This window comes from Sus scrofa, chromosome 1 (assembly GCF_000003025.6).
Source record: "Sus scrofa isolate TJ Tabasco breed Duroc chromosome 1, Sscrofa11.1, whole genome shotgun sequence".
In the NCBI taxonomy this organism is placed as follows: Eukaryota; Metazoa; Chordata; class Mammalia; order Artiodactyla; family Suidae; genus Sus; species Sus scrofa.
This window is the reverse complement of record NC_010443.5, coordinates 73310270-73336161: the sequence shown is the minus strand read 5'-3', so window position 1 is coordinate 73336161 and position 25892 is coordinate 73310270. Positions and strand designations below refer to the sequence as shown.

The 25892-nt window shown below is 38.6% G+C and overlaps 1 protein-coding gene across 4 annotated transcripts in view; it reads left to right on the top strand.

Moving 5' to 3' along the window:
* Positions 1–25892, top strand: part of PDSS2 (decaprenyl diphosphate synthase subunit 2) — a 275584-nt gene that overhangs the window by 174372 nt on the left and 75320 nt on the right. For all 4 annotated transcript variants that reach the window (XR_002336490.1, XM_021065297.1, XM_021065253.1 and 1 more), the window contains exon 4: positions 469–543. Coding sequence is in view for 3 of the 4 variants with exons in the window: in XM_021065297.1 (XP_020920956.1) it covers positions 469–543 (75 nt within the window). In the remaining variant the exon portion in view is untranslated. The remainder of the gene's footprint in view (positions 1–468; positions 544–25892) is intronic.

Sequence of the window (25892 nt, the reverse complement as noted above, 5' to 3'; positions counted from 1 at the left end):
CATCAGAATGAACACATAAGAAAAGTTAACCATTCTAGTGCTTTTGCTTTTTTTTTTTGTATAAGGTATGAAAATTAGCATTGTGATGGCTCCCAGAATGGAGATTTTGAAAAAGTATCCACCTGATGGAAATGAACATTCAGAAAATAAATTGGGTTAAGATTTCATTAGTTACCTGAAATTTAAGCTTATGTTCAATATGGCCATTACTGGATTTTTACATATATTAGTTAAATGCTTTGCTTATAAGATTTTTTTTTTTTTGCTTGAATTATGGCTGGAATAATTGATCACAGCTCTAACATCCAGGTGGGCAGTGCCATTTGCCAAGATCTTAGCACATAACCCCCCTCCTTTTTTTTCATCAGGCACAATACTGTCTTGCTTCTAAGCCTTCTGTGGCATTCTGAGGTAAAAATGGGGATACATTTTTAAATTGTTTCTTTTAATTTTTTGCTTGTTTTTTAGGTTGTGGAACTTTTAGCAAGTGCCCTTATGGATTTGGTACAAGGAGTATACCATGAAAATTCTACTTCAGCAAAGGTAAGGATTTAGCAGTCATTATAAAATGTTAGGTTAAAAACCCTCGTGGCAAAACTAGAACTGACGAGTGAAAATGTCATTCTTGTTTTGTGTTTAAATTATACATGACATTTTTTTTTAGATTAGTGTTTTGGCTACAAATTCATGGCCATACGCTTAGTACATAGCAGATTTAGCCAATTAAAACAACCTCTTATCCTCTGGCTGGATTCACAGTCTGTTCAATTTGCAGCAGCCCAGTAGACACCAGGATGCTTCTGGCTGGCAGGTAGCACTGTCACAAGGCAGGCAGGCTAGAGAAGCAGCTCTTGCTGAGGTGGCTGGACCCAGCCTTTCCCCAGAAGAAGGGGCTTTCCATGTCCTGAAAGAGTGGGCATGATTCCAGGGCATGGGGGAGGAATGTCTGTCATATCCAAGATCCAGAAATTTATTGCATTATTAAATTCTCTATGATAGGAAGATGGTTGCACAGTTGAATTATTTTGATTAATTTTATAAATCTGGAATTAAGGCTTTTTTGACTCATTTAGCAGGACATCTCAAAAAAGGTTAGATTTTATTTCCTCAAAACGCAGTTATTTCATTTCAGCAGGATATATTGAATGTGAAGCAGTTGCTTCATTGACCACCACCATCATTTAACATGTTATATACTATTGTAAGAGACTCCTGTCTTAGTGTTTCATTATTCTAACTTCTTTAGCTTCCGTATTAGCAAGATTTCACTCACTGCAAATTAGAAAAAAAATATGCATGTATGCATGCACATCTTAAGCTTTATGACATTTCCATTTGAAAAAAGAAAGACAAATTTTATTGGATGTGAAACATAGGGCATGAGAAACTTGGATATGAAATTTAAAATTTAAAAGTATAACCCAGGAATTCTCGGTGATTCAGAGAGTGGTTAGTGAAAAAGGAAGACTTGTACCTTGAACATGTGCTAACATTTGGCTCAGGGAACCACAGCTCCTTCAGGCATATCTAACTTCTAAGTAGCATAGTGGTATGTGCGGACCTGGTAGAATATATGACCTCAGTAGACCCCTTTTGTTGCATTTTTCAAAAACATACTAGAGTTCATTACCATGGCTAAGGGTTAATAGCACATTGTAACATGGAGGACTCCTGGTCTCGTTCCACTCATAAAAGCTCACCTTGTATATAGGATGATGAAGATGATAACACTGTGGTAAGTAATTCACTTGTCTCTTCGTTGTAATCTTGAAGATACTGTCACTCTCTCCATCTTCCATATGTAAAAACTGAGGCTTAGGAAAGATTACTGTTGCCCATAGTCATACAACTGGTTAGTTGAGATTTGAACTTCAGAACTCAGGCTCTTAACCTCCCATTCACTGTCTCTGTACCTTAATGAAATCCTTCTTGCCAGCACGCCTCTGCCATATCTGAGGTCCCACCATATCCGATGATTACAGTGACCTCTTCTGGCACTTGATATTTCCAAGGTGTTCAACTTAGTTCCGTATAAGATATTAATAGTTTATAGGTTTGAATATCTGTTAATTTCTAAGTGAAAGTGTTATTGTTGGATTTAAAGTTCTTATTCCCTCTTACCATTGTCCACTATAATTAGTCCAGTTTATTAATAAGTTTGTGAATGTTTCAGTACTTTATATATTTCAGGCAGACCTAATAGCAGCAACAATAATAAATGCTTAGATAGCTCTTCACAACTTACTTCTTATAGAACTTTCTTTCCACATAGTCACCTATGAAAAGAGGGACAGTTGTTAATGAACCCATTTCATAGAGGGAAAGCCTAAAATTCAGAGATAACAAATGGCAGGAAAGCATAAGTGTCTGGAAATTGTTAATGCATGTTTGAAAGTGACATGATCTGGATGTTTTTTGACTCCACGCCCCATATAATCTGTTTCTTCCTGGGAAAGAGAAAAAAAGGCAACAAGAAAATCTTTGAGGAGTTCCCGTTGTGGTGCAGTGGTTAACAAATCCGACTAGGAACCACGAGACTGAGGGTTCAATCCCTGGCCTTGCTCAGTGGGTTAAGGGAAAGCCTAAAATTCAGAGATAGCAAATTGCAGGAAAGCATAAGTGTCTGGAAAATAAATATATTTATATGTTATAAAATAAAATCTTTGAAGGACTATTGATCATACCCAAACCACCACTTGGCAAGCAACAGTTGCTGACTTTGATTAGCTAATAAGTTTTACTCAAAAGAATATGTTGCAGGGCTTTGTCATCTCCCTCTTTCCTCACCACCTCCCCAAACACAATCCTTTAAAACACTTGAGACCTTTTTTAAGCAGTTACATTTCTAAATATAGCCAAACCATTTAAAGAGCTGCTCTTTTTTTATAATGGAAACAGAAATGCGTGGTTGAACTGAAGCAGTGGAAGTGCTTCTTGATGCTTCCATTTGCTCTCTAGTTCCAATTTAGGTTAACCACATTTCCCTTCCTAACCAGAAACATTCTGGGTGTTCCCCCCCCTCCCTACTCCATTCTGAGTGTGCTTGCCATTGATTGCAATGGCTGTTCAGAATTTGGTTTTTCTAACTTGGCCCAGGAATCACTTTAGAGGCAGAGAGAGCACTGCCCCACGTGGAGTACCTTCAAGGTTTTCATGTTCTGACATGATTGGGAAGCAGCCCCAAGTAGAGGTCATGTGGGAAGTGAGTTGCACAACCTCCGTAGCCTGGGGCCAATTCAGTACACAAAAGAATTTCTTTGTGATTTAAAATAAGCTGCAAATCATTTCTTCTCTCCAGGGATAAGAGGATACAATAGTGGTCTGTTTTCTGTACAGCCAGGCAGTGTTGGAGAAGCTGGGTAGTATAAAAATAGCTTTCTGGGGAGTAGTATCTGTATGACTAGAGTAGATGCAGTAAAGCAAATGGAGAGGAATTGTAACTGAATATGTTGGAAATCACCTTCTCCAGAAGTTTGTAGACTAATTACTTAATCCTCCTTAAAACTATGAAAATTCATGTGACTTACATTAGTAATACCTAAAAGATTGTATGTAAATTGGGATCATGTAAACATTCGGTGTTATTTAGGAAATGCACCCTTTGTTCTACCCGTTGAAAAATAATATTTTTATTTTTGCATTTGCTAATCTGAGAACCATTTCTTCCTTGCAATAAAAATTAGTCGGAGTTCCCATCATGGCTCAGCAGAAACAAATCTGACTAGCATCCATGAAGATGCAGGTTCCATCCCTAGCCTCACTCTGTGGGTTGGTGGGTTAAGCATCCAGCATTGCCCTGAGCTGTGGTGTAGGTCACAGTTGCAGCTCGGATCCCACATTGCTGTGGCTGTGTTGTAGGCTGGCAGCTACAGCTCTGATTCCACCCCTAGCCCTCAAACCTTCATATGGTGCGAGTGTGGCCCTAAAAAGACACACACATACAAAAAAATTAGTCATTGTGCTCTCTTTAGTGTTTGTAATATCTCCACTCCCTCTACCTATTTTTCCTTTGTTGTTAACTAATTAAAGAAGCACATTAAATAGAAAATTTTCATTTTAAATGGTTGTTTGCCATTCTAAGAGTTATCTAGTCAAGCTCTGCTTTATATATTATATTCATATTACTCATTGTGTACACTAAATAGTTTACATTTTAGTAGATTTGGCTTGACTCCATAAACTGTTATGTCTAAAATCTTTTTAACACAATTATCTTATTATTATAACTTGTTTTCTAGTTAGAAAAGTAAATATGTGTTCATTAAATAAAATTTGAAAGCATGGAAAAAGATCAAGAGGAAAATAAAAGTTATTTTATATAAGCCATCCCCCAGAAATTAATCATAACCTATATGGGAAAAGAATCTGAAAAAGAATGGATAAGCATTTATGTATAACTGAATCACTTCATTGTACAGCAGAAATTAACATAACATTGTAAACCAACTATACTTCAGTAAAATTTTTTAACAATTTTTTTAAAAAGAATCATGACTACATTTTAATGTATTTCCTCTAGATTTCATTCTATATTTTTATTTTTGAGTTATTATTGTATATATAGGGTTTTTGTCCCCATTAACTTCCCAGGATAGTCATTTTTATTATTAAAAGTCTTCAGGAGTTCCCATCGTGGCGCAGCAGAAATGAATCTGACTAGCACTCATGAGGATGCAGGTTCGATCCCTGGCCTCACTCAGTGGGTTAAGGATCTATTGTTGCTGTGAGCTGTGGTGTAGGCCAGTGGCTACAGCTTCTATTCAACCCCTAGCCTGGAACCTCCAAGTGTTGCAGGTGCGGCCCTAAAAAGACCGAAAAAAGAAAAAGTCTTCAAAAATATAATTTTAATGTTATGTAGTATTTCTTCATACTGCTGTACTATAATTTACTGAACCATTCCACAGTTTTTAGACACATGTTATTTACTTTTTTTCCTTTAAAAAGCATTGTGATGAACATTTTAGAGTATAACTTTGCTCTGTTTCATACTATTTGCTAAAAAATTCTGAAAGTGAGATTCTTTAATAAAAAAGAATATTTTCAATATATCCTTATGTAAAAAATCCTCTTCTAATAAGGATTTCTGTCCTTAAAAAATTTTTGCTTATAAAGTTGGCCATTGGCTAGGGTCTAGGAACTTGAATTTTAGAAATGTTTCCACCATTCTTTAACTTATAAAGGCAACTAACTATACCTAAACTGTTTCTGCAAATAATGTGTTTTATACTGATCCCCTGCTTTCCTCCTGGGAATATGAAATTTTGGTACGTGCTAGGCAGAGGATGCCTACATAACCAACCCCAACAAAAAACCTGAGTACTGCATCTCCAATGAATTGCCCTGCTAGACAACATTTCACATGCGTTTTCTTTTCTTTTCTTTTCTTTTTCTTTTTTTTTTTTTTTTTTTTTTTAAACGGCTGCACCCATGTCATAAGTTACAGGCCAGGATCGAATTGGAGCTATACCTGCAGCCTGTGCCATAGCCATGGCAACACTAGATCAGAGCCACACTGCAACCTGCACTGCAACCTGCAGCAGCACCAGAATCTTAACCCACTGAGTGAGACCAGGGATCAAACCCAAATTCTCACAGAAACAACATTGGGTTCCTAACTCACTGAGCCGCAGCAGGAACTCCCACATGTGTTTTCATTTGCTTTAATTCTTGGAGGAGTTACTCACACCCAGTATGACTCCACTGGTAGAAGAACTTATACCTTATACCTGGTTTACTGCAGACTTTATCTCATGCACTTTTTCCTTTGCTGGTTTTACTTTGTGTCGTTTTGCTATAAAAACCATACCTGTAAGTTCAGTTATTGCTAAATCCTGTGTATCCTCCTAGCAAATCATCAAACCTAGGGGAGATCTGGAGGACCCCAATACACTCTTTTTCTGATTTTTTTTTATTTCCCATCCACTCCTGCTCTCTCCTTAGGAATCTAATCAAGGTTCTCTACAAGGGATGTGTCTTCAACTCATGTTGGTTTTGAGATGGCGAATAGCATTCTTCTTCCCTATTTTCAGAGATTCTGCTAATGTTAGCTTGGTCCCAGTTTCAGGAAAGTAAGAGGGTTTTAAAGAGAATTCAGTTCTCTTAGAAAAGAACTGGTTGTTAATAGATTCACTGAAACTTAAAAATCTATTCTATTTTTTTCTAATTAAACACATTATATTTTAGTAGATTATTCTCATATGAGGAGTATCATTATTTTTGTGGGGGCAAGATCACTTCTGTCCACTAATTTATATTATCTATATGCTTACCTGTTTTTTGGCTTTCATTCAGCTTTCAGATGAAACATAAAAATAATGATATTTCTATGTCACCATGTAAAATATAATAAATAGATGAGCATGATGAGTTTTTCCCATTGAGAAATATAAGGGGAGGGACAGAAATTACATCCGGTTGAGGAAATCAGGAAATATATTAAGGAGAATGTGATATTTGAGATGGACATTTAAGAATAGGAAGGATGTCTACTGATGGTCTCCTTGAAGAGAATGATGGTATTCTAAACAGAGGAGACAGCAGGATCAAAAGTGGAGAAACATACTTAAGATCAGGGCTTCCTCCATGTAAGAATAAAGGAATAGTGTGAAGACTGGAAAGGTAGGCTTTGTCATGTATATGAAGACTCATCATGCCAGAATGTCGACCTAATATATTTCGTCATTGAGGTAAGAGACAGTGAAAGTTTTTTAACAAAGTAATTACATGATCATGTCAACCTTTGGGAAAGTTAATTCAGCAGTGGCTTACAGGAGATTGGAGGGAGATGAGAACAGTTGGGAAAGCCAAAATAATGAGAGTCAGAGGGATTCTTCTCCCATTTCAGTGTGGTTAGCCCTTTCTTGTTATTCATATCTCTACATCAATATCGTCTTCTCAGAGAGACCACCCCCCCAATCTAAAGTAGCCACCCTACTTAATTCTCTTTATCTTAATCAGTTATCACCATCTGATGTTTTTCTTACTGTTTTATTTTCAGTCTCCTCCTCCAAGAGTAGAAGCTCCATAGGAGGAGGGATTTTGTTTACCATTGTATTCCCAGTACCAGCACAGTGCCTAGAACATTAGCAGTAGCCCAAAAATATTTGTTAATGTTATAGAAAGGCCTAGAATGCTTAGAATGGAATTTCTTCTGATTTTTTGACAGCTTTATTGATGTACAGTAAACTGCAAATATTTAAAATACACAATCTGATATGTTTTGATATACGTGTGCACCAATGAAGCTATCATCACCATCAAGATAGTAAACATATCCATCACTCCTTGCTTATTGCTTCTGCCAAAGCAGTGGACCCCCCCCCCCCCAAACTTAGTGTTCTTTAGCTGTAACATAAATCCACTGATATTATAGCATTCATCTGAGCCCATTGCATTGCCCCTGTAGGACTTGGGGTCCAGGGTAACCAACATACTTATGCTAACACACATGCTTCTTGCTGTGCCATAAATAATAAAGCCCTATATCTCTGAGCCAGGAGTCTTGTGTGTTCTGTTAACATCCACAAAACAGTAACAGGCTAACTCATTAGTTTGTATGTGGGATGAAATCAAATCCAAGATGCAACAACTAGACCCTCCAATATAATGTTGAAGTGGTAAGGATGGGCATCTTTGCCTTGCTCCTAATGCTAGGAGGAAAACATTCAGTATTTTACCACCATTAAGTGTGATATAAGCTGTACGTTTTTGTTTTTGTTTGAGTAGAGGCTCTTGATTAGGGAAGATGTTCCCTTATATTGCTAATTTTCCAAGAGTTTTTTTTTTTTTTTTTTTTTTTTTTTTTTTGTCTTTTTGTCTTTTTTGTTGTTGTTGTTGTTGTTGCTATTTCTTGGGCCGCTCCCACGGCATATGGAGGTTCCCAGGCTAGGGGTTGAATCGGAACTGTAGCCACCGGCCTACGCCAGAGCCACAGCAACATGGGATCCGAGCCGCGTCTGCAACCTACACCACAGCTCACGGCAACGCCGGATCGTTAACCCACTGAGCAAGGGCAGGGACCGAACCCGCAACCTCATGGTTCCTAGTCGGATTCGTTAACCACTGCGCCACGACAGGAACTCCCCAAGGGTTTTAAATCAGGAATTAATGTTAGATTTTGACTGTTTTTATTTCTGCAGTTATTGAGGTGATCATGTTTTTCTTTTCTAGTTTTTTCTCTTTTGGGATCTTCTTTTTTAAGCTGTTAATATGATGAATTAATTGATTGCTTTTCAAATGTTAAACCAGCCTTGCATTCCTAGAATAAACCCCACTTGATAATGATGATGCAGTCTCCTTTGTATATATTGTTGAATTTGATATGCTAAAATTTCATTAATGTTTGAATTTATGTTTATGAGGGATATCAGTCTGTTATTTTCAATTCTTTATAATGTCTTTGGTGTATCAAGATAAATTCTGGCCTTGGATTTCCCACTGTGGCACAGTGGCTTAGTGATCCAGTTCCTCTCTGTGAAGGCACTAGTTTGATCCTGGCCCTGCATGGTGGGTTAAGGATTTGGCATTGCTGTAGCCGTGGCATAGTTCATACCTTCAGCTTGGATTCTGTCCCTGGCTAAGGGACTTACATATGCTGCAGGTGCAGCTGGAAAAAAAGATAATTCTGGCCTCAAAATGAATTGGGAAATATTTGTTCCTTTTCAACTTTTTGAAAGAATTTGTATAGAATTAGTACTATTTCTTCCTTAAATGTTTGCTAAAATTCACTAGGAATCCATTTAGATCTTTCTTTGTGGGAATGATTTTTTTTTTTTACTGCAAATTCACTTGCTTCAAAAGTATCACACTATTTAGGTTTATGTGTTACTTCTTCAGTGAATTTTGGTGGTTTGTGTCCTGAAAGGAAACCATTTGCTTCATTTAAATTGTCAAATTTATTGGAATATTATCCTTTTAGTAGCTGTAGAATTTGTAAGTGTCACCTCTCATTTCTGATATTAATAATTTATACCTTCTTTCATTTTCCTAGAGTTTTAACAATATTATTGATTTCTAAGAACCAGCTTTTGTTTTCATTGATTTTTCTCTATTTTTCTCCTTTCTTTTACATTGAATTTCACTCCGTGTTTTTTTGTTGTTGTTGTTGCTGTTGCTGTTTTGTCTTTTTGCCTTTTCCAGGGCCACTCCCGAGGCATATGGAGGGTCCCAGGCTAGGGGTCTAATCGGAGCTGTAGCCGCCGGCCTACGCCAGAGCCACAGCAACATGGGATCCGAGCTGTGTCTGTGACCTACACCACAGCTCACAGCAGCGCCTGATCCTTAACCCCCTGAGCAAGGCCAGGGATCGAACCCGCAACCTCACGGTTCCAGTTGGATTTGTTAACCACTGGGCCATGACAGGAACTCCTCACTCTGCGTTTTATAATCTTTTCTCTTCTAATTGCTTTGGTTTTACTTCCTCCCTGATTTTCTATTTTTTTAAGCTGAAATCATTTATTTGAGACTGATTTCTTTTCAATACAGCATTTAATACAATAAATTTCCTCGTAAGTGCCTGTTCAGTGGCATCCCACAGATTTCCATTATGGTGTTTTCATTTCCATTCAGTTCAAAATACTTAATTTCTCTTTTGATTCTCATCCTTTATACTCAGAGATTATTTAAAAGGTTTCCAGATATTGTTACCAAATATTTGAGATTTTCCAGATGTCTTCCTCTTATTGATTTATAATACCATTGTAGTTAGGAAACATATTTTATATGATTTAAATTATTTTAAATTTATTGAGAATTGTTTTATGCCACAAATATGATCCACCCTGGTAATTGTTTTATATTCTCTTAAAAAGAGTATGCATTCTGCTATTATTTCTTAGAATGTTCTATAATTATCAACTAAGTCATTGATAGTGTTCTTAAAGTCTTCTATATCTATAATTATTTTTGTTCTGCTTGTTCTATTAATTACTGAAAGTTGTTATAGTCTCTGACTATAATTGTGGATTTTTCCATTTCTTCCTGCAGTTCTGACAGTTTTTCCTTCATATATTTTGAAGTTCTACTTTAGGCACATTAACCTGAAGAATCATTAAGTTATCTTGATGATTCATCCCTTTGTTGTTAATTGACCTTTTTAATCTCTGATAATATTCTTTATATTTTCTTTATTAGCTACTTTTTCTGATATTAATATAACCACTTCAGCTTTCTTTGATTAAAGTTAACATGGTATGTATTTTTCCTGTACTTTTATGTTTTTATATTTAAAATGGGCTTCTAACATGCAGAATTTTGCTCTTTTATCCAGTCTGCAATCTCTACCTTTTAATTTGTGTGTTTAGACCATTTACATTGAATGTTTATTAGTATGGTTCAGTTTGTATCTGCCATCTTATTATTTATTTTTCATTTGTTTCATTTGTTCTTTCTTCCCTTTTTCTGCCTTCTTTTAGGTTTTTTTTTTGTTGTTTTTTTTTTTCTTTTTAGGGCTGCACCCACGGCATATGGAAGTTCCCAGGCCAGGAGTCGAATCAGAGTGACAGCTGTCAGCCTACACCACAGCCACAGCAACTTGGGATCCAAGCAGAGTCTGTGACCTATACCACAGCTCGCTACAATGCCTGATCCTTAACCCACTGAGCGAGGCCAGGGATTGAACCCACGTCCTCATGGATACTAGTCTTATTTGTTAACCACTAAGCTACGACAGGAACTCCTAAGTTATTTTACATGATGCCATTTTGTCTCCTTTTTTAACCTATTAGCTATAAATTTTTTTTTGTCTTTTTTTTTTTTTTTTTTTTGTCTTTTTGTCTTTTTGCCTTTTCTAGGGCTACTTCCAAGGCATATGGAGGTTTCCAGGCTAGGGGTCTAATCGGAGCTGTAGCCGCTGGCCTACGCCAGAACCACAGCAACTCGGGATCCGAGCCATGTCTGCGACCTACACCACAGCTTATGGCAACGCCAGATCCTTAACCCACTGAGCGAGGCCAGGGACCGAACCTGCAACCTCATGGTTCTTAGTCGGATTCGTTAACCACTGTGTCATGATGGGAACTCCTTTAGCTATAAATCTTTGATGCATTTTTTTTAGTGGTTGCTATTGAGTTTATAATATGCATCTTGAACGTATAACACTCTATCTTCAAGTGAGAGTGTACCTTTCCTTATAGTGTAAGAACCTTACAAAAGTTTATTTCTGTTTCTTCCCTCCCAGGTTTTAGGTTATCATTGTCATTCATTTTACTTCCATATATATTGTAAATCCCACAATACATTGTTACTATTTTTGCTTTAAACATTCAATTATATTTTAAAGTGATTTCATTTTTAAAAATCTTTTATATTTACCCACATAGTTAATATCTTCAGTGCTTTTAATTTCTTTATGTTGATCCAACTTTCCATGTGGTATTATTTTTCTTCTCCCTAAAAGATTTCTTTTAACATTGCTAATAGTGCAGGTCTGCTGGTGATCAATTCTTTCAGCTTTTGTATATCTGAAAGAGTCTTTAGGTCAACCCTGCTTTTGAAAGATAAGTTCAGTGGATGTAGAATTCAATATTGATAATTTTTTTCTTTCAATGTTTTAAAGATACTACTTTTCACTTACATTATTTCCAACAAAACAGCTGCTGTCATTGTTTGTTTCTCTTTACATAACATGCCTAAATTTCTCTGGTTATTTTTATGATTTTCTTTTTACCACTGATTTTGAGCAATTAGATTATGATGGCTTGGTGATCCTTTTTATTTTTCCCCTAATGTTTCTTGTGCTTGTGGTTCACTGAGCTTCTTGGATCTGTGAGTTTATTGTTTTTATCAAATTTTGATATTTTTGGGTCATTACTTCTTTAAATTTTTTTTATTCTTTCCTTCTCTGTCTTCTATCACAGATGTAAGAGGCTGCTTGAAGTTATCCCAGAGCCTGATGATGCTATATTCTTTTTTTTCTGCATATTTTTCTTTTTGCATTTTATTCTGGATAATTTTTAGTGGTTTGCATTCAAGTTCATCATTTTATATCTTCTATGTTTCTACTTAACATGCTCAGTGTTTCTTCTAGCTCCTAGACCATGTGGAATACAGTTATGAAAACTGTTTTAATAGCTCTATCTGTTCATTCTGTTATCTGTGTCATTTCTAAGGTGATTTCAGTTAACCAATTTTATTCCTCATTATGCATTGTATTTTCCTCCTTTTTTTTTTTCACACTTGGCTATTTTTGATTGGATGCCAGACATTGTGAATTTTATTTTGTTGGATGCTAGATCTTTTTGTGTCTCTATAAATATTCTTGAACTTTCTTCTGGAAGGCAGTTAAGTTCCTGGAAACAATTTGATCCTTTCAGCTTTGTTTTGCAGGAGTAGAGTAACACATTTAATCTAGGGCTAATTTTACATACTCCTAAAGCAAACCCTTCAGAGTACCCTACTCATAGCTGTAAATTACAAGTTTTTCCACTCCAACTGGTGGAAACAGGAACTGTTCCCGGACCTGTGTGAGCTCTAGGGATTGTTCCCTTCTTACCTTCTGAATGATTCTTTTCCCAGACTTTGAAAGTTTCTTTGCACCCATGTATTGGCAATACTCAGCTGAAGACTTCAGAGAAACCCTCTGTATACCTCCAGAGCTCTGTGCAGCTCTCTTTTCTTAAATACTCTGTATTGTGAACTCTGGGCCCTAACTCCAAACCATTTGTCCTCTCTAGACATGCAGATCCATCATCTCAACTCAAGGAGACTATTTAGGTTCTACTGCAACCTGACATTCTCTCCAGGCTGGAACAATTCTCTCCAGCTGGAACAATTGTAACGCTTGTTTATTTCCCATTTCTCAGGAGGTCACTGTCCCTTGTTAACTGATTTTAAATAGCTTAAAAGCTTTTATTTCATATATTTTTGTACAGTATTCTAGTTGTGAGAGTAATCCAATCCTATTGTTCCATCTTGCTGGAAGTGCCAGTCCTCATAATTTTACTTTTTGGTGTGCATAGTAATGACTTGTAAAAAATAACAGATATGAACATTTCCCCCTATAAATTTTATGGTGCTGGTACCCTAAAGCACTTATTTTAGTGTGTCCATTGGGTACTTCATCCATGAAAATAAGAAATCAAAAATGGCTCCAGTGTTTTTCACCTGGTTGACCAAAAAACTGATGATAAATTTGACATAAAAGAGGATTGGTTATTGGAGTTGCCACTGTGGCTCAGTGGGCCAGGAACCCAACATAGTGTCCATGAGGATGCAGGTTCAATCCCTGGCCTGGCTCAGTGCATTAAGGATCTGGCGTTGCTACAAGTTGTGGTGTAGGTCGCAGATGCAGCTCAGATCCCGTGTTGCTTTGGCTGTGGTGTAGGCTGAAACTGGTGCTCTGATTGAACCCCTAGCCCAGGAACTTCCATATGCTGCAGGTGTAGCCTTAAAAAAATAAAGAAGAGATCATTTTTTTAAAGAAGGTTGGTTATAGAGAGAAGTAAATGAGTTTAATTGATGTCAGAATAATGTTGAGGTGCTAGCAGACTCTCAAAATGAGAAAGAGAATCAAGAGCTCTAGGAAGATACTGTGGGAATTCCTCTTTGTAAACTTATAGGTAAATGAGTTTGGGTAGACAAAAAAAAACAAAGTTTAGAAAAATAAAAATAGAATGGAGACTACAAAGTAGATAGAAATGGTAATCAGTACTACCAGGATACACTGCAAGTGGATTTTGGATTTGACACGGTTTCTTCCCAACCAAGACTGAAAGAGAAATATTTTATATTCTAAATTTATTATTTGATGACTAATGCTACAAATAATTTTCTTGAGCTGCAGCTGAGGCCTACACCACAGCCACAGCAATGCTGGATCTGAGCCACATTTGTGACTGACACCACAGCTCACAGCAACACCGGGTTGTTCACCCACCAAGCGAGGCCAGGGATCGAACCCACATCCTCATGGATACTAGTCAGATTCATTACCACTGAGCCACAGCGGGAACTCCTACAAATAACTCTTGTATAGGAATTTTTTCCTAAAATTAAACAAATAGGGATATGTGTGATGGGCCCTTTTGTAAGGAGTATTGGCAAGTACAATGAATAGTACCTTCAACATAAAATTGTAAACAGTACATTCTCTTAGCATGTACTCAGAAATCTGAGGATATGTAGTAATTCGTATCTCAGTGAAGATGTTTCTTTTGATGGAAAACTGACAGAGTGTTATTCTGTGTCCTGGAGTTCCCATCATGGCTCAGGGGAAACAAATCTGACTAGCATCTATGAGGACACAGGTTCAAACCCTGGCCTCACTCAGCAGGTTAGGGATTCAGCATTGCTTTGAGCTGTGGTGTAGGTTGCAGACACAGCTCAGATCCCGTGTTGCTGTGGCTGTGGTGTAGGCCAGTGGCTATAGCTCTTCTTCAACCCCAAGCCTGGGAACCTTGGGTGTGGCCCTAAAAAAAAAAAGAAAAAAAAAAAATTCTGTGTCCTGATACTGTCACATAATAAAAGAGATTGAATTTTGGAAACCTAGATAAAATGTTTCTCACTGGACTCTGGTTTACTTGTTATCATGAATTCTGTGTTAGCCATAAAGCTTTATTAGGCCATTTTGGTAAAATGCCTATAGTAAACTTGTATTGAATTGCTGCTGTGTGCACAACAGCACACTAAGTTCTATCAGAACATTCCAAACAAAGCTACAGCAAAAAATGCACTCCTACTCTCAGGGGTCTGATGATACTTATAGATCAGAGGAAGAACATGTGCATGAAACCACTGGAGAGCAATTTACCAGTACAACCATATGTCAAATTATATGATACAAGTTAAATATATAGGTCAATATGCAGCATTAAGAATAAACATTATTTCATGGAAAGCTTCTTGGGGGAGATAATTTTTTTTTAAGTTGATTCTTAGAAGGTATAGTAGAAATGAATTAGAAGTTGTTGAAGTTTATTGGGATCAGAAAATTGACTTTGAGCATTGGCTAGGGGATCAGATATGTTCATTCATTTAACATATCTGTTGAGCATCTGCTCTGTGACGAACATTAGTGGTACAAGTGCTCAGTGAACAAGACATCTTTGTTCTCATGGAGCTTACATCTTAGTGGAGAGGTCAACTATGAACAGTCACATAAATGAATGAGAGAAATAACTAATACTGTCTAGCAAAGATCTAAATAGGCAGAAGTGATGGTGAAGGATTGAGGGAGTTCCTTGAAAGTGAATGTTCGGAGTTCCTGTCGTGGCTTAGTGGTTAACGAATCCGACTAGGAACCATGAGGTTGCAGGTTCGGTCCCTGCCCTTGCTCAGTGGGTTAAGGATCCGGCACTGCCGTGAGCTGTGGTGTAGGTTGCATACGTGGCTCGGATCCCACGTTGCTATGGCTGTGTTGTAGGCCAGCAGCTGCAGCTCCAGTTCGACCCCTAGCCTGGGAACCTCCATATGCCGCGGGAGCGGCCCAAGAAATGGCAAAAAGACCAAAAAAAAAAAGTGAATGTTCATGGAAGTCCTCTCTGAGGAAATATCTTTTAAGTTGAGATCTGAATAACAAAAACTTAATTACTAAAAACTCTTTTTAGTTAAAAAAAAAAAGGGGGGGTGGAGGGAGGTGAGGAAAAGTGTTCCATGAAGAGAAAGCAGCTCAGGCATGGGCCTGGGAGAGGAAATCACTTAATGTGTCCAAAAAATAGAAAGCAGGCCCACCCAGCTGAAACAGGATGGATAAACAGAAAACTGGTTGGAGGTAAGTTCAGAGAGGCGCACAGGTATTGTGAAAATATATGTGACATGAAGGTGCTTTGAACACAGGTTCAAATAGAACTAAGAGAAACATAGTTTTGTTTTAGGGTTACTTAGTTATTACTCTAGATTTGCTCACTCAACAAATGTTAATGAGTACCTATTATGTGCTAACAGCTGTGCTGGACAAATCAGCTACATGTGTATTGAGAGCTTAGACGGAGACAAAGCTACATTTGGAACTGGAGCAAAGGGCACTTGCTAGGAAACGGTGATAATTTTTAAAAGGATCAGTGAATCAATGGACAGATCTTAAACACTGGTATTGGGGAGTTTGGATTTAAGGTGGTAAGCAGAAGGAAAGCACCATAGGATCTTACACAAAGAGAAGATCTTTGATAAAGATTATTGTAGAAGCTGTGAATGTGATAAATTGGAAGCCAGATAAGTTAGAAGCAGAGAAACCAGATGGAAGAGTGTTGAAATAACACAGGTGTGAGGCAACAGACAAGATTGTTGGCAATGGAAACAAGTGCAGGGCAGGGGCCCAAGAATTCAGCAGGTATCCTATCTCTCAACTTATAAAGTGATTTGCAATTTTGTCTCCTGTTTTATTACTTGCTTACTGTGTATTTTGTGGAATTGAGTCAGCGTTCACCACCTCTTAATCTTTTCTTTACTCATCACAGTCTTTTATTTGGGTGCTAAGAACCCTCTAAATAGCATTTTCCCATATAATGTATTGCATTAAAACATAAAAATACACTTTAAAAAGTATTCGACAGTAGAGACATAGGATATTTGTACAGGTTCATTCAGTCTCTTTGTCTGCAAAATGTAGTGTTTCTGGCCTTTCAGGAGAACCCCCAAGCTGAGCTATTCCTGAATTCCTGGCCCATGGAAATTATGAGACACAATAAATCTTTACTGTTGTTTTAAGCCACTAAGTTTGGGGTAATTTATTATGGAGCAGTAGATAACTAATCTACACATCCATGTCCTTTGCCATGTAACTGTGATGCCCTCCTACTAAGGGCAGAGTGTTCTTATACGCCCTTAACACTGAGCTCAGCCATCTGATTTGCTTTGATCAGTAAGAGGCTCTCCTGGGCCTCTTTCATCACCATGAGAAAAACGTGCCCTGGCTAGACTGTTGGTCCAAGAGGAATGAGACACTTGGAACAGAGCCTCTCCAGCCAACCCAGAGACATGCAGTGAGAAGCAGAGCTACCAGTCTAGATTAGCTGAATCCCGGCTGATGCACAGACATGTGAGTGATAATAAGTGATTATTGTTTGAAGCCACCGAGTCTGGGGGGCATCTTTATCAATAGTGAACTAGAGTCAGATGGAGTCAGAGAATCCCTGGGACCTGAAGGTCTAGGCCACACCCATCACTAGGATTCTGGTTTGAGGAGCTAACAGGAGGCTTTTGACCTGAAGACCAAAGCCCTGTCTCCTAGGGGCTAGGGCCCACTTAATAACTGCAGTGCCAACTGTCCCCTGGCTGGAGAGAACAGAAGTTTGGTGTTTGGAATTTCAGGAAATCCATGTCAGGACTGTTCATGAAGCACCTATGATTTTTTTGTGCTTTTCATAAAGTTTCTATAGTTTATTAATTCTCTTAGAAAACATCTGCACAGTCACCACAAAGTCATTGCAGAATGTGTATGTTCTTTCATCACCAGCACCAGCTTTCTTCAGTCTGTTTTTGTGTTCCTTTTACTGGTTTCTTGAAATCCTTTTCTTCTCCTAAAGAAAGGCTTACAAATCTGCGTTTGGCTTCCTGAATTGTAAGTCATGCTGAAGCCAGGTATCTTGCCACTACCAAAATGGGTTTTTTGAATCCAGATTCAAAGATGAGTTCTCATTGTGCCTAAGCGAGTTTCAGACCCAGCCTGAGGGTTCAATCTCTGGCCTCCCTCAGTAAGATAAGGATCTGGCATTGCTGTGAACTGTGGTGTAGGTCACAGATGTGGCTCAAATCCCACTTTGCTGTGTCTATGGCATAGGCTGGCAGCTGCAGCTCCAATTCAACCCCTATCCTGGGAACTTCCACATGCCACACATGCAGCCCTAAAAAGCAAAAACAAATGAAAAAACAGAGATGATCACAAGTGTGGTTTTGTACATTTTAGAAAACTTCGCCAAAATTTCTGTCTTGGGCATTACTGCCTTCCCAGGAAGAAGATCATCAATGATCATGTGTTTTCACTGAAGTAATTTGTTGATCATGCACTTCCAACAAGAATCTGAAAACGATTAGGATAGTTACCATGTTGTTCATGATGGCAGTCTGTCCTCAGGCAGCCAGAGGACTGCAGTGTTTTTGTTTGTCTGTTTTTTGTTTTGCTCTGTAACTTATTTTAAATACCAAAATAAATCTTACTATAAGATATTAAAAGATGGGGTAAGGCTGCTATTTATAAGAATTACTGGGATCTTTGTTATAATTCTACCCAATTTGTAGTTATGTATAGATATGAGCTGAATTTTTTGAGGTTTGTTTATCTGGCTGAGAGCATGTGCTAAATATTGTGGCTGATTTATAGCCCCTCTTAGTTTTTGGAAAATTCAAAATTCTCCAATTTAATCATCCGTTGAGTTGCCATAACTGCTTATTCTTCTTTTTTTTTTTTTTTTTTTGTCTTTTGTCTTTTTGTCTTTTGTTGTTGTTGTTGCTATTTCTTGGGCCGCTCCCACGGCATATGGAGGTTCCCAGGCTAGGGGTTGAATCGGAGCTGTAGCCACCGGCCTACGCCAGAGCCACAGCAACGCGGGATCCAAGCCGCGTCTGCAACCTACACCACAGCTCACGGCAACGCCGGATCGTTAACCCACTGAGCAAGGGCAGGGACCGAACCCGCAACCTCATGGTTCCTAATCGGATTCGTTAACCACTGCGCCACAACGGGAACTCCTGCTTATTCTTCTTTAAAAGAGTTCTTCAGTTCTGTGTTTGTTTCTCTGGTGTCTCATGGTATTGCTCCCCCCCTTTTTTTAATTGAAGTATAGTTTATTTACAATGTTGTGTTAGTTTCAAGTGTTCAGCAGAATGACCCAGTTATACATACATATACATCTATTTTTTTTCAGTTTCTTTTCCCTTATAGATTATTACAAGACGTTCCCGGGGCTATACAGCAGGTCCTTGTTGGTTATCTGTTTTATATATAGTAATGTGAATATGTTAATCCCAAACTCCTTATTTATCTCTCCCCCAGCCCCCTCATCTTCAGTGTTTTATATGGAACATTATTGTACAGTGTACAAATAGAAGCACAGAGTAATGATAGACAATTCAGAGCTTTGCAGACTATTCCCATAAAAATGGGTGAAGGTGGCCAGGGGTGGGTGGTTGACTAAAGAGGGGAAATCAGTGAGTTTGAGTTCAAAGAAGCTAACTAACTTTATCAAAGGGAGTTCACATTGAAAGTTTTCTTTTAGAGATTAGAAATAGGAAAATTTTATTTTCCTTTCTTTGAAGTAGAAAATACCCCAAATATAGGTACATGTAAAAACTAGCTTTAAAAGAGAACATATTTTAAGAGGTTTAAAAGTGAAACAGTTTGTGATGATCATTGTACAACTATAAATGTAGTAAAATTCATTGAGTAATTAAAAATAATAATAATAATAAATACGTGCCCCCAAAGGAGAAAAAAAAAAAAGTGAAACGGGGAACCCAGTATAAAAGCATTAATACACTCCGGGGTGTATTTCATTGGTACATTTACTCACAACCGGTCCCTCACATTATGCCCAAGGCATGTATTGACGAGCTAATAAAACATGCCATGTCGTGTTTTATTGTTTTCTGGGCATCTGTTCAAACTTATATCGCTCACATATCCAAGACTTTGAAGATGCTGGTGGAGGTAATAATAAATACCTGTAATTTTACTAACATCCTTTTTTTCATACAGTAGACATAGTTTTAAATCGTTTGTTGCAAATAAAAATGTTGAGTTTATTCAGATTTAAAGGCTATTGAGTATGGCTTAAATTTTTTTAAATTATGTAATGTATCAAGCATATAAAAGAGTGTAAATGACAGATATATATATATATAGTTTAAAGAACAAAAATAAAATAAAATACCTAGGTGCCCACTACCACATTTAAAAAATAGTACTGTCTGTATTTTTTTAATCCATGAGATATTTTTATTAAAAGGAAAAAACAACAAATGTATTGTGAAGTAAGCATATTAGAAATCAAATATTGGAGTATTAGGTTAGATGTGCAAAGGTGAGAAGGCAAAGCTTGATGCAGATACTGAGAAGGCAGAAAAGCTATTGGTAACTGAGAAAGCTTAGTGTAGATAATGGCCCTTTCCATTAAGTAGGCCCTCAAGTTTGAGTGGGTTTGGTTGGTGAAGGTTTTTATTTGATAAATGTTTAAATTGAATTTGTACGCCATTTAGAGGTATTCCAGGTCACTCACTGACAGCTATTGCAGCAAAACATCGTAAAAGGCAATTTATTTGCCTGAGAGATGAAACATCACTATCAAGCTTGTAAAATGTTTAATAGAATACCATTTTGATCACGAGACAAGAATAGACCATTCAGAAAATGAAGCCCAAGCCTTCAATTACCTTTATATATCTGCCAGTGAGTCCCAATTTAATCTCTGTCCCAGATCACTCCTCAGCTGCAGAGCTGAATATTTTGCTGCTTATTCAATATTTCTACCTGGAGGTGTCACAGGCATCTCAGACTCAGTACATATAAGACCAAATCTATAATCTTTCTCTCCACACCTAGCCCATTGTTCTCTGTCTTCACGAAGAGCACCACCATTCATCCAAATTCTCACATCAAAAACCTGAGTCACCCCTCACTTTGTGGTACAGCAGAAATTATCACAACCTTGTAAATCAGCAAATTCAATAAAATGTTAAGAAATGAAAATAAGATAAAATAGGTACAAGGATGCATACTCACCAAGTTGTTCAATCCAACATATAACAGGTGTTCAATAAATTTACATATTATTATTAAAAATAAAAACTTATGAGTCATTCTTAATACTTATGCCCCTCACCAGGCTCAGCCCCATGGCTGCCTTATTCCCTCTCCTTAACAACTTAGCCAGGAGGATAACTGGGAGGAAGCAGAGAAAGCAAGCTGCTCTCCTGAGCACAGTTGTAGAGTGTGGTGGTTAAAACCCCAAAAAAAGCCCACACTTTTTTTTTTTTTTTGTGGGCCACACCTGCAGCATATGGGAGTTCCCAGACTAGGGGTCAAATCAGAGCTACAGCTGCTGGTCTGTGCCACAGCTACAGCAACTCAGGATCCTAGCCACATCTGCCACCTACACCACAGCTCATGGCAATGCTGGATACTTAACCCACTGAGTGAGGCCAGGGATCAAAGCCGAATCCGCATGGATATTAGTCGTTACCACTGAGCCACAACAGGAACTCCCCACACATGTTTTAACTCTTCTTCCATCACCTCCTATTGAGTGGTGAGGATCTATGACCCTTTCCCCTGAACCTTACTGGGATTATAAGTGCCTCAATCTGCCTTGCTTAGTGGGTTAAATGAGCTGTGGTGTAGGTCGCAGATGTGGCTTGGATCTGGCATTGCTGTGGCTGTGGCTGTAGTGTAGGCCGGCAGCTACAGCTCTGATTCGACCCCAAGCCTGGGAACTTCCATCTGCCACAGGTGCAGCCTTAAAAAGACAAAAAACAAAACAAAACAAAACAAAAAAAAAACAGTGCCTCAATCGATAGAGTACAGTAGAAGTGATGTTGCCTGAATTCTCAGACTGGTCCATAAAAGAGTTTCTTAGAGTTACTCTCTTGAAACACTCCCCTGTCTGCTCGTCTCAGAACTTAACCACTAGACTATGAGGGACCACCGGTAGGTACTCCATTCATCCATCCTAGATGGGCCTGTTTGATGTGTGGGTGGATAAGCCATTTTATTGGAAGTGGATCCCTGATAACTCAGCTGTTCCAGCCCTAGCCCTTTGAATCATCCCTAGCTTTTTAAGTCTTCCCCACTGAAACCCCAGACATCATGGCACAGAGACAAGCTATCTTTTCTGTTCCCTTCCCGAATTCTTACCCACAGAATCTGTGGTCTTACTAAAATGGTGATTGTTTTTGCCACTAAGTTTTGGGGTGGTTTGTTACACAGAAAGAGATAACTAGAATATAGATCTTTCCAACATGAGGATTGTTAAGACCATGCCAAAAAGATGTTGGAAGGAACATCTAAGTATACTTTCAAAACATCACTGATTGGGATTTACTGTGTAGCTTAGTGAGCTAAGGATCCAGCATTGTTGCTTCAGTGGCTCGGGTCACTGCTGTGGTACAAGTTTAGTCCCTGGCATGGAAAATTCCACATGCCACGAGCACAGCCAAAAAAAAACAAAAACACCCATCACTGGAGTTCCTGTTGTGGTGCAGCAGAAACGAATCCAACTAGGAACCATGAAGTCGCTGGTTTAATCCCTGGCCTCAATCAGTGGGTCAAGGATCTGGTGTTGCTGTGAGCTATGGTGTAGGTTGCAGACACAGCTCGGATCTGGCGTTGCTGTGGCTCTGCATAGGCCAGCGGCAACAGCTCTGATTAGATCCCTAGCCTGGGAATTTCCATATGCCAAGGGTGCGACCCTCAAAAGACAAAGAAAAAAACAAACAAACAAACAAACAAAAAATCACTGAATCCTAACATTTATAGAGAAGGTAGCTATTTTAGTCAGCTCAGGCCACCATGACACAATACCAAAGACTGAGGGGCTTAAACAACAGAAATTTATTTTCTCATCATTCTGAAAATAAGAAATCCAAGATGAACGTTCTAGCAATTCAGTTTCTGTTGAGCACTGTCTTCCTGATTTTCAGATGACTGCCTTCTCACTGCATGGTGGAAGGAGCACCAAGCAAGCTCTCTGGTGTCTCTCTTTATGAGGATACTAATCCCCACCCTTATGACTTCTTCTAGCCTTAATTACTTCCTTGCTCTGAATATAAACACACTGGCAGTTCGGGCTTTGACATATGAATACAGTTGGTCCATAACAGTAGTTGAGGGCAGCACCTTGTTGATGTCCTCACTCCCCCACGGTCAATAGCACAGGCTGCAGCCTGGCTTTACACCAAGCCCACCCCTTTAACATAGTCCAAGATGCCATCATCTCTTGCCTGAACTATTCCCATAACCTCTTCCTTTGCCTCCGTGGATACAATCTTCCCCTCTTCTCGTCTTTTTTCCACTACACTACTACCAAGATCTCAAGATGCTACTCTGATGCTACTATGCCTTCATTTCAACCCCCGGTAACTTCCCATCACTCTATGGGTAAAGACAAATACTGAAGAAGACTGCATAGTCTGACTCAGTCCATTTCTCCACCCTTGCTTTCTACCATTTTTACCCTCACTGTCTCATTATCAGCTCCAATAGCCTCTGCCTGATTCCTCAGACCTATCATTCTCCTTAGTATGTGTAGCCCTCGTGACCTCATGTGCAATCCTTGCATACTTGTCCATCTTTACTGCTTTTCCCTTATTCATCCTTCCTGCATCAGCTCAGTTTCATTTCCTCAAGGAAACTATCCCCCAAAGCCACAGTCTCAGTCAGGTTCTTTTATTACTGCTGTCATAAAAGTATGTTCATTTTCCCCATTGGAAGTACATCAGTTTGCAGTTATGTATTTGTCTGTGTCATTATCTGATTGTCTGGCTTCCCTACTAGACTAGTATGAGTGCAAGGACTCTCTGATTTTGCTCACTGGCTTGAACGCCTAAGTCAATGCCTTGTACATAGATGATACTCGGTAAATCTTTAACAGTAGATAAATAGAGGAAATAAAAATGGCTAATCAATGAAATTACTTCCCATTTTTAAATGAAATGCCACTTTTCACCTGTTAAATGCATAAGTAAATAATTCTACTCAGTGACAAGACAGTCTCAAACATAGCTGGTCATTGTGCATATCAGAAGAATCTTTCTATAAAACAGCTTGCAGAATGTTTTAAGAAACTTTAAAATGTCCAGATCCATTGATACAGTAATTCTAATCGTAGAATCTGTCTATAGTAGGCATCTTCTAGGATGGCCCCCAAGGAGCTCCACCTCCTAGTATTCCTTGTCTAATTCCCTCCCATATTGCACTGGGTTGTGACCAGTTGTACTGTGTGACCAATAGCATAAGCAGAATTGATGGTGTGTTGCTTCCAAAATTAGGTTATGAAAGACTGTGAAGCTTCCTTCCCAGGTGTGCCCTCACTGTCTCTCATTCTACTGGGTCACTTGCTCTGGGGAAGCCAGCCACCATGTCATGTGAGCAGTCCTACAGAGTGGCCCACGTGTCCAGGAACTAGCGCCTACTGCTAACAACCACCTGAGTGAGCTTGGGAGTGGATTCTCCACCCTTTATTTGACTCTAGCCCAAGCTAAACTGGGCTGCAACCTCATGAGAAGTCCTGAGCCATAACCAGCCAGCTAAACCATTCATAGATTCCTAATCCTCAGGAATTCTGAGATAATAAATGTTGTTTTAAGATGCTAAATTTGTGGGTAATTTATTATGCGGCAATAGGTAACTAATACTCCATCCTAAGGAAATTCTTCCTAAAATGTTTTAGTAGTTTGTTAATATTAGCATGCATAGACTTCATGTGGTGTAAGCATCTTTCATCTTAAGGATTGAGTTCACTGGAATGCTTTCAGCTGCAAAAAAAAAAAAAAAAAACAAAAACAAAAACAAAAAACATTTTACTCTTACTGAACACGCAGAGGCAGTCAGGCATTAAGGGACAGTTTACATGACAATTCCAGATATCAAGGTTTTCCTCTCTGCTCTGCTTCCTAGTGTCCTCTTTATTATCAAACCTGTGGCAGTTTGGCTACAGTCCTGGGTGTTTCATAAGATAGAGCAGCATCCACAGTTACCACTTTTACCTGGGTCTCTTTCTAGGAGCTCTAAGGTAGACTTTCCTCACATCCTAGTGCCTAGAATTGGATCACGTGCCCCTCCTAAATTAATCATTGTCAAGGGCAGTGACTACCTGAACAAAATTAGGGTTTCTTAGTAAAGAGTGGATCCTCAGTGAGAAACTGTTGTGTCCATAGCAGGGAGCTATTGCTTTTCACTTTTAGAGCAGCTCAGATTTTTCTTGCTCTCCACTCCCACTGGCCACCACTTTGTATCATCCCTCCTCACCTGTAATATAACTTCACCCCTAAATGGATCTTCCAATTGGTCCCCCTCCAGTCCAAACTGCCTCTGGAGCAATCCACCTACTTGCACATGTAATCATATAATTTCCTGCTGAAGATAGTTTCATAGTACCTAAATAATAAGATCCTACCCTCTGGGCCTCTTACCTCCCTGACTAGTCTCATTTTTCTTCACCTGCTTCTCCCACTGTATGATTCAACAATATGGAACTAATATCGATGCCCCAAAGTCATCTCGGACCTTATCTTCGTATCTAATTCCAGTTTATTATCCAGAACTAGATTCAGCTAATAGTTCCCCCACTGAAGCCTTCCTTAATAGAACCAGTCACTCCCTTCACTGTATTGGAAGCATAGCTCTCTTCACATACCAAACTAGTTTCCATGTACTATGTTTCTCCCTTGCTGAACCTCTACTAAAGATCAAGGAGTAGTACCTAATTCTCAAACCTATAATGCCTGGCATAGTAAGCACACACGAAAATTAAGTGAACTGCATCCATTGCACATTTACATGGTACGTCGGGCACCAACTCACACTGCACATCTCAGTGCAAGCCACGCTTCCCTTCAGTGCTGTTGTTCATCTCAGAGAATTATTCAGCATTCCTTACAGCTCCTACTGTGCAACCCGTCTGAAGACTATCTGCTGCCCTCTAGCTGTTCAGAACTTTCCCCATCCTAAGGATACCCCTTGATGAAGCCTTTGTGTTGTAAAATAGTCTTCCCTTCTCCCTCCTGACCCCTCTTCAGCATGGTCATTCCCACTCATCTCAGCAAGAACTGACTAGGGAGAATAGAGACAGAGGCTGGCTAGCCCTAGACTGAGGAATTCTTGACTTTTAAATTCCCTGGCAACCCTTCTCTCTAATGCATGAGTAAATATATAATAGCTTTATTTATTGTATAGAAGCACTTTTTAAAATAGACTTTAGTTATAAACATTTAACAAATCTTATCATTTTCTCTCCCATGACTTGCAT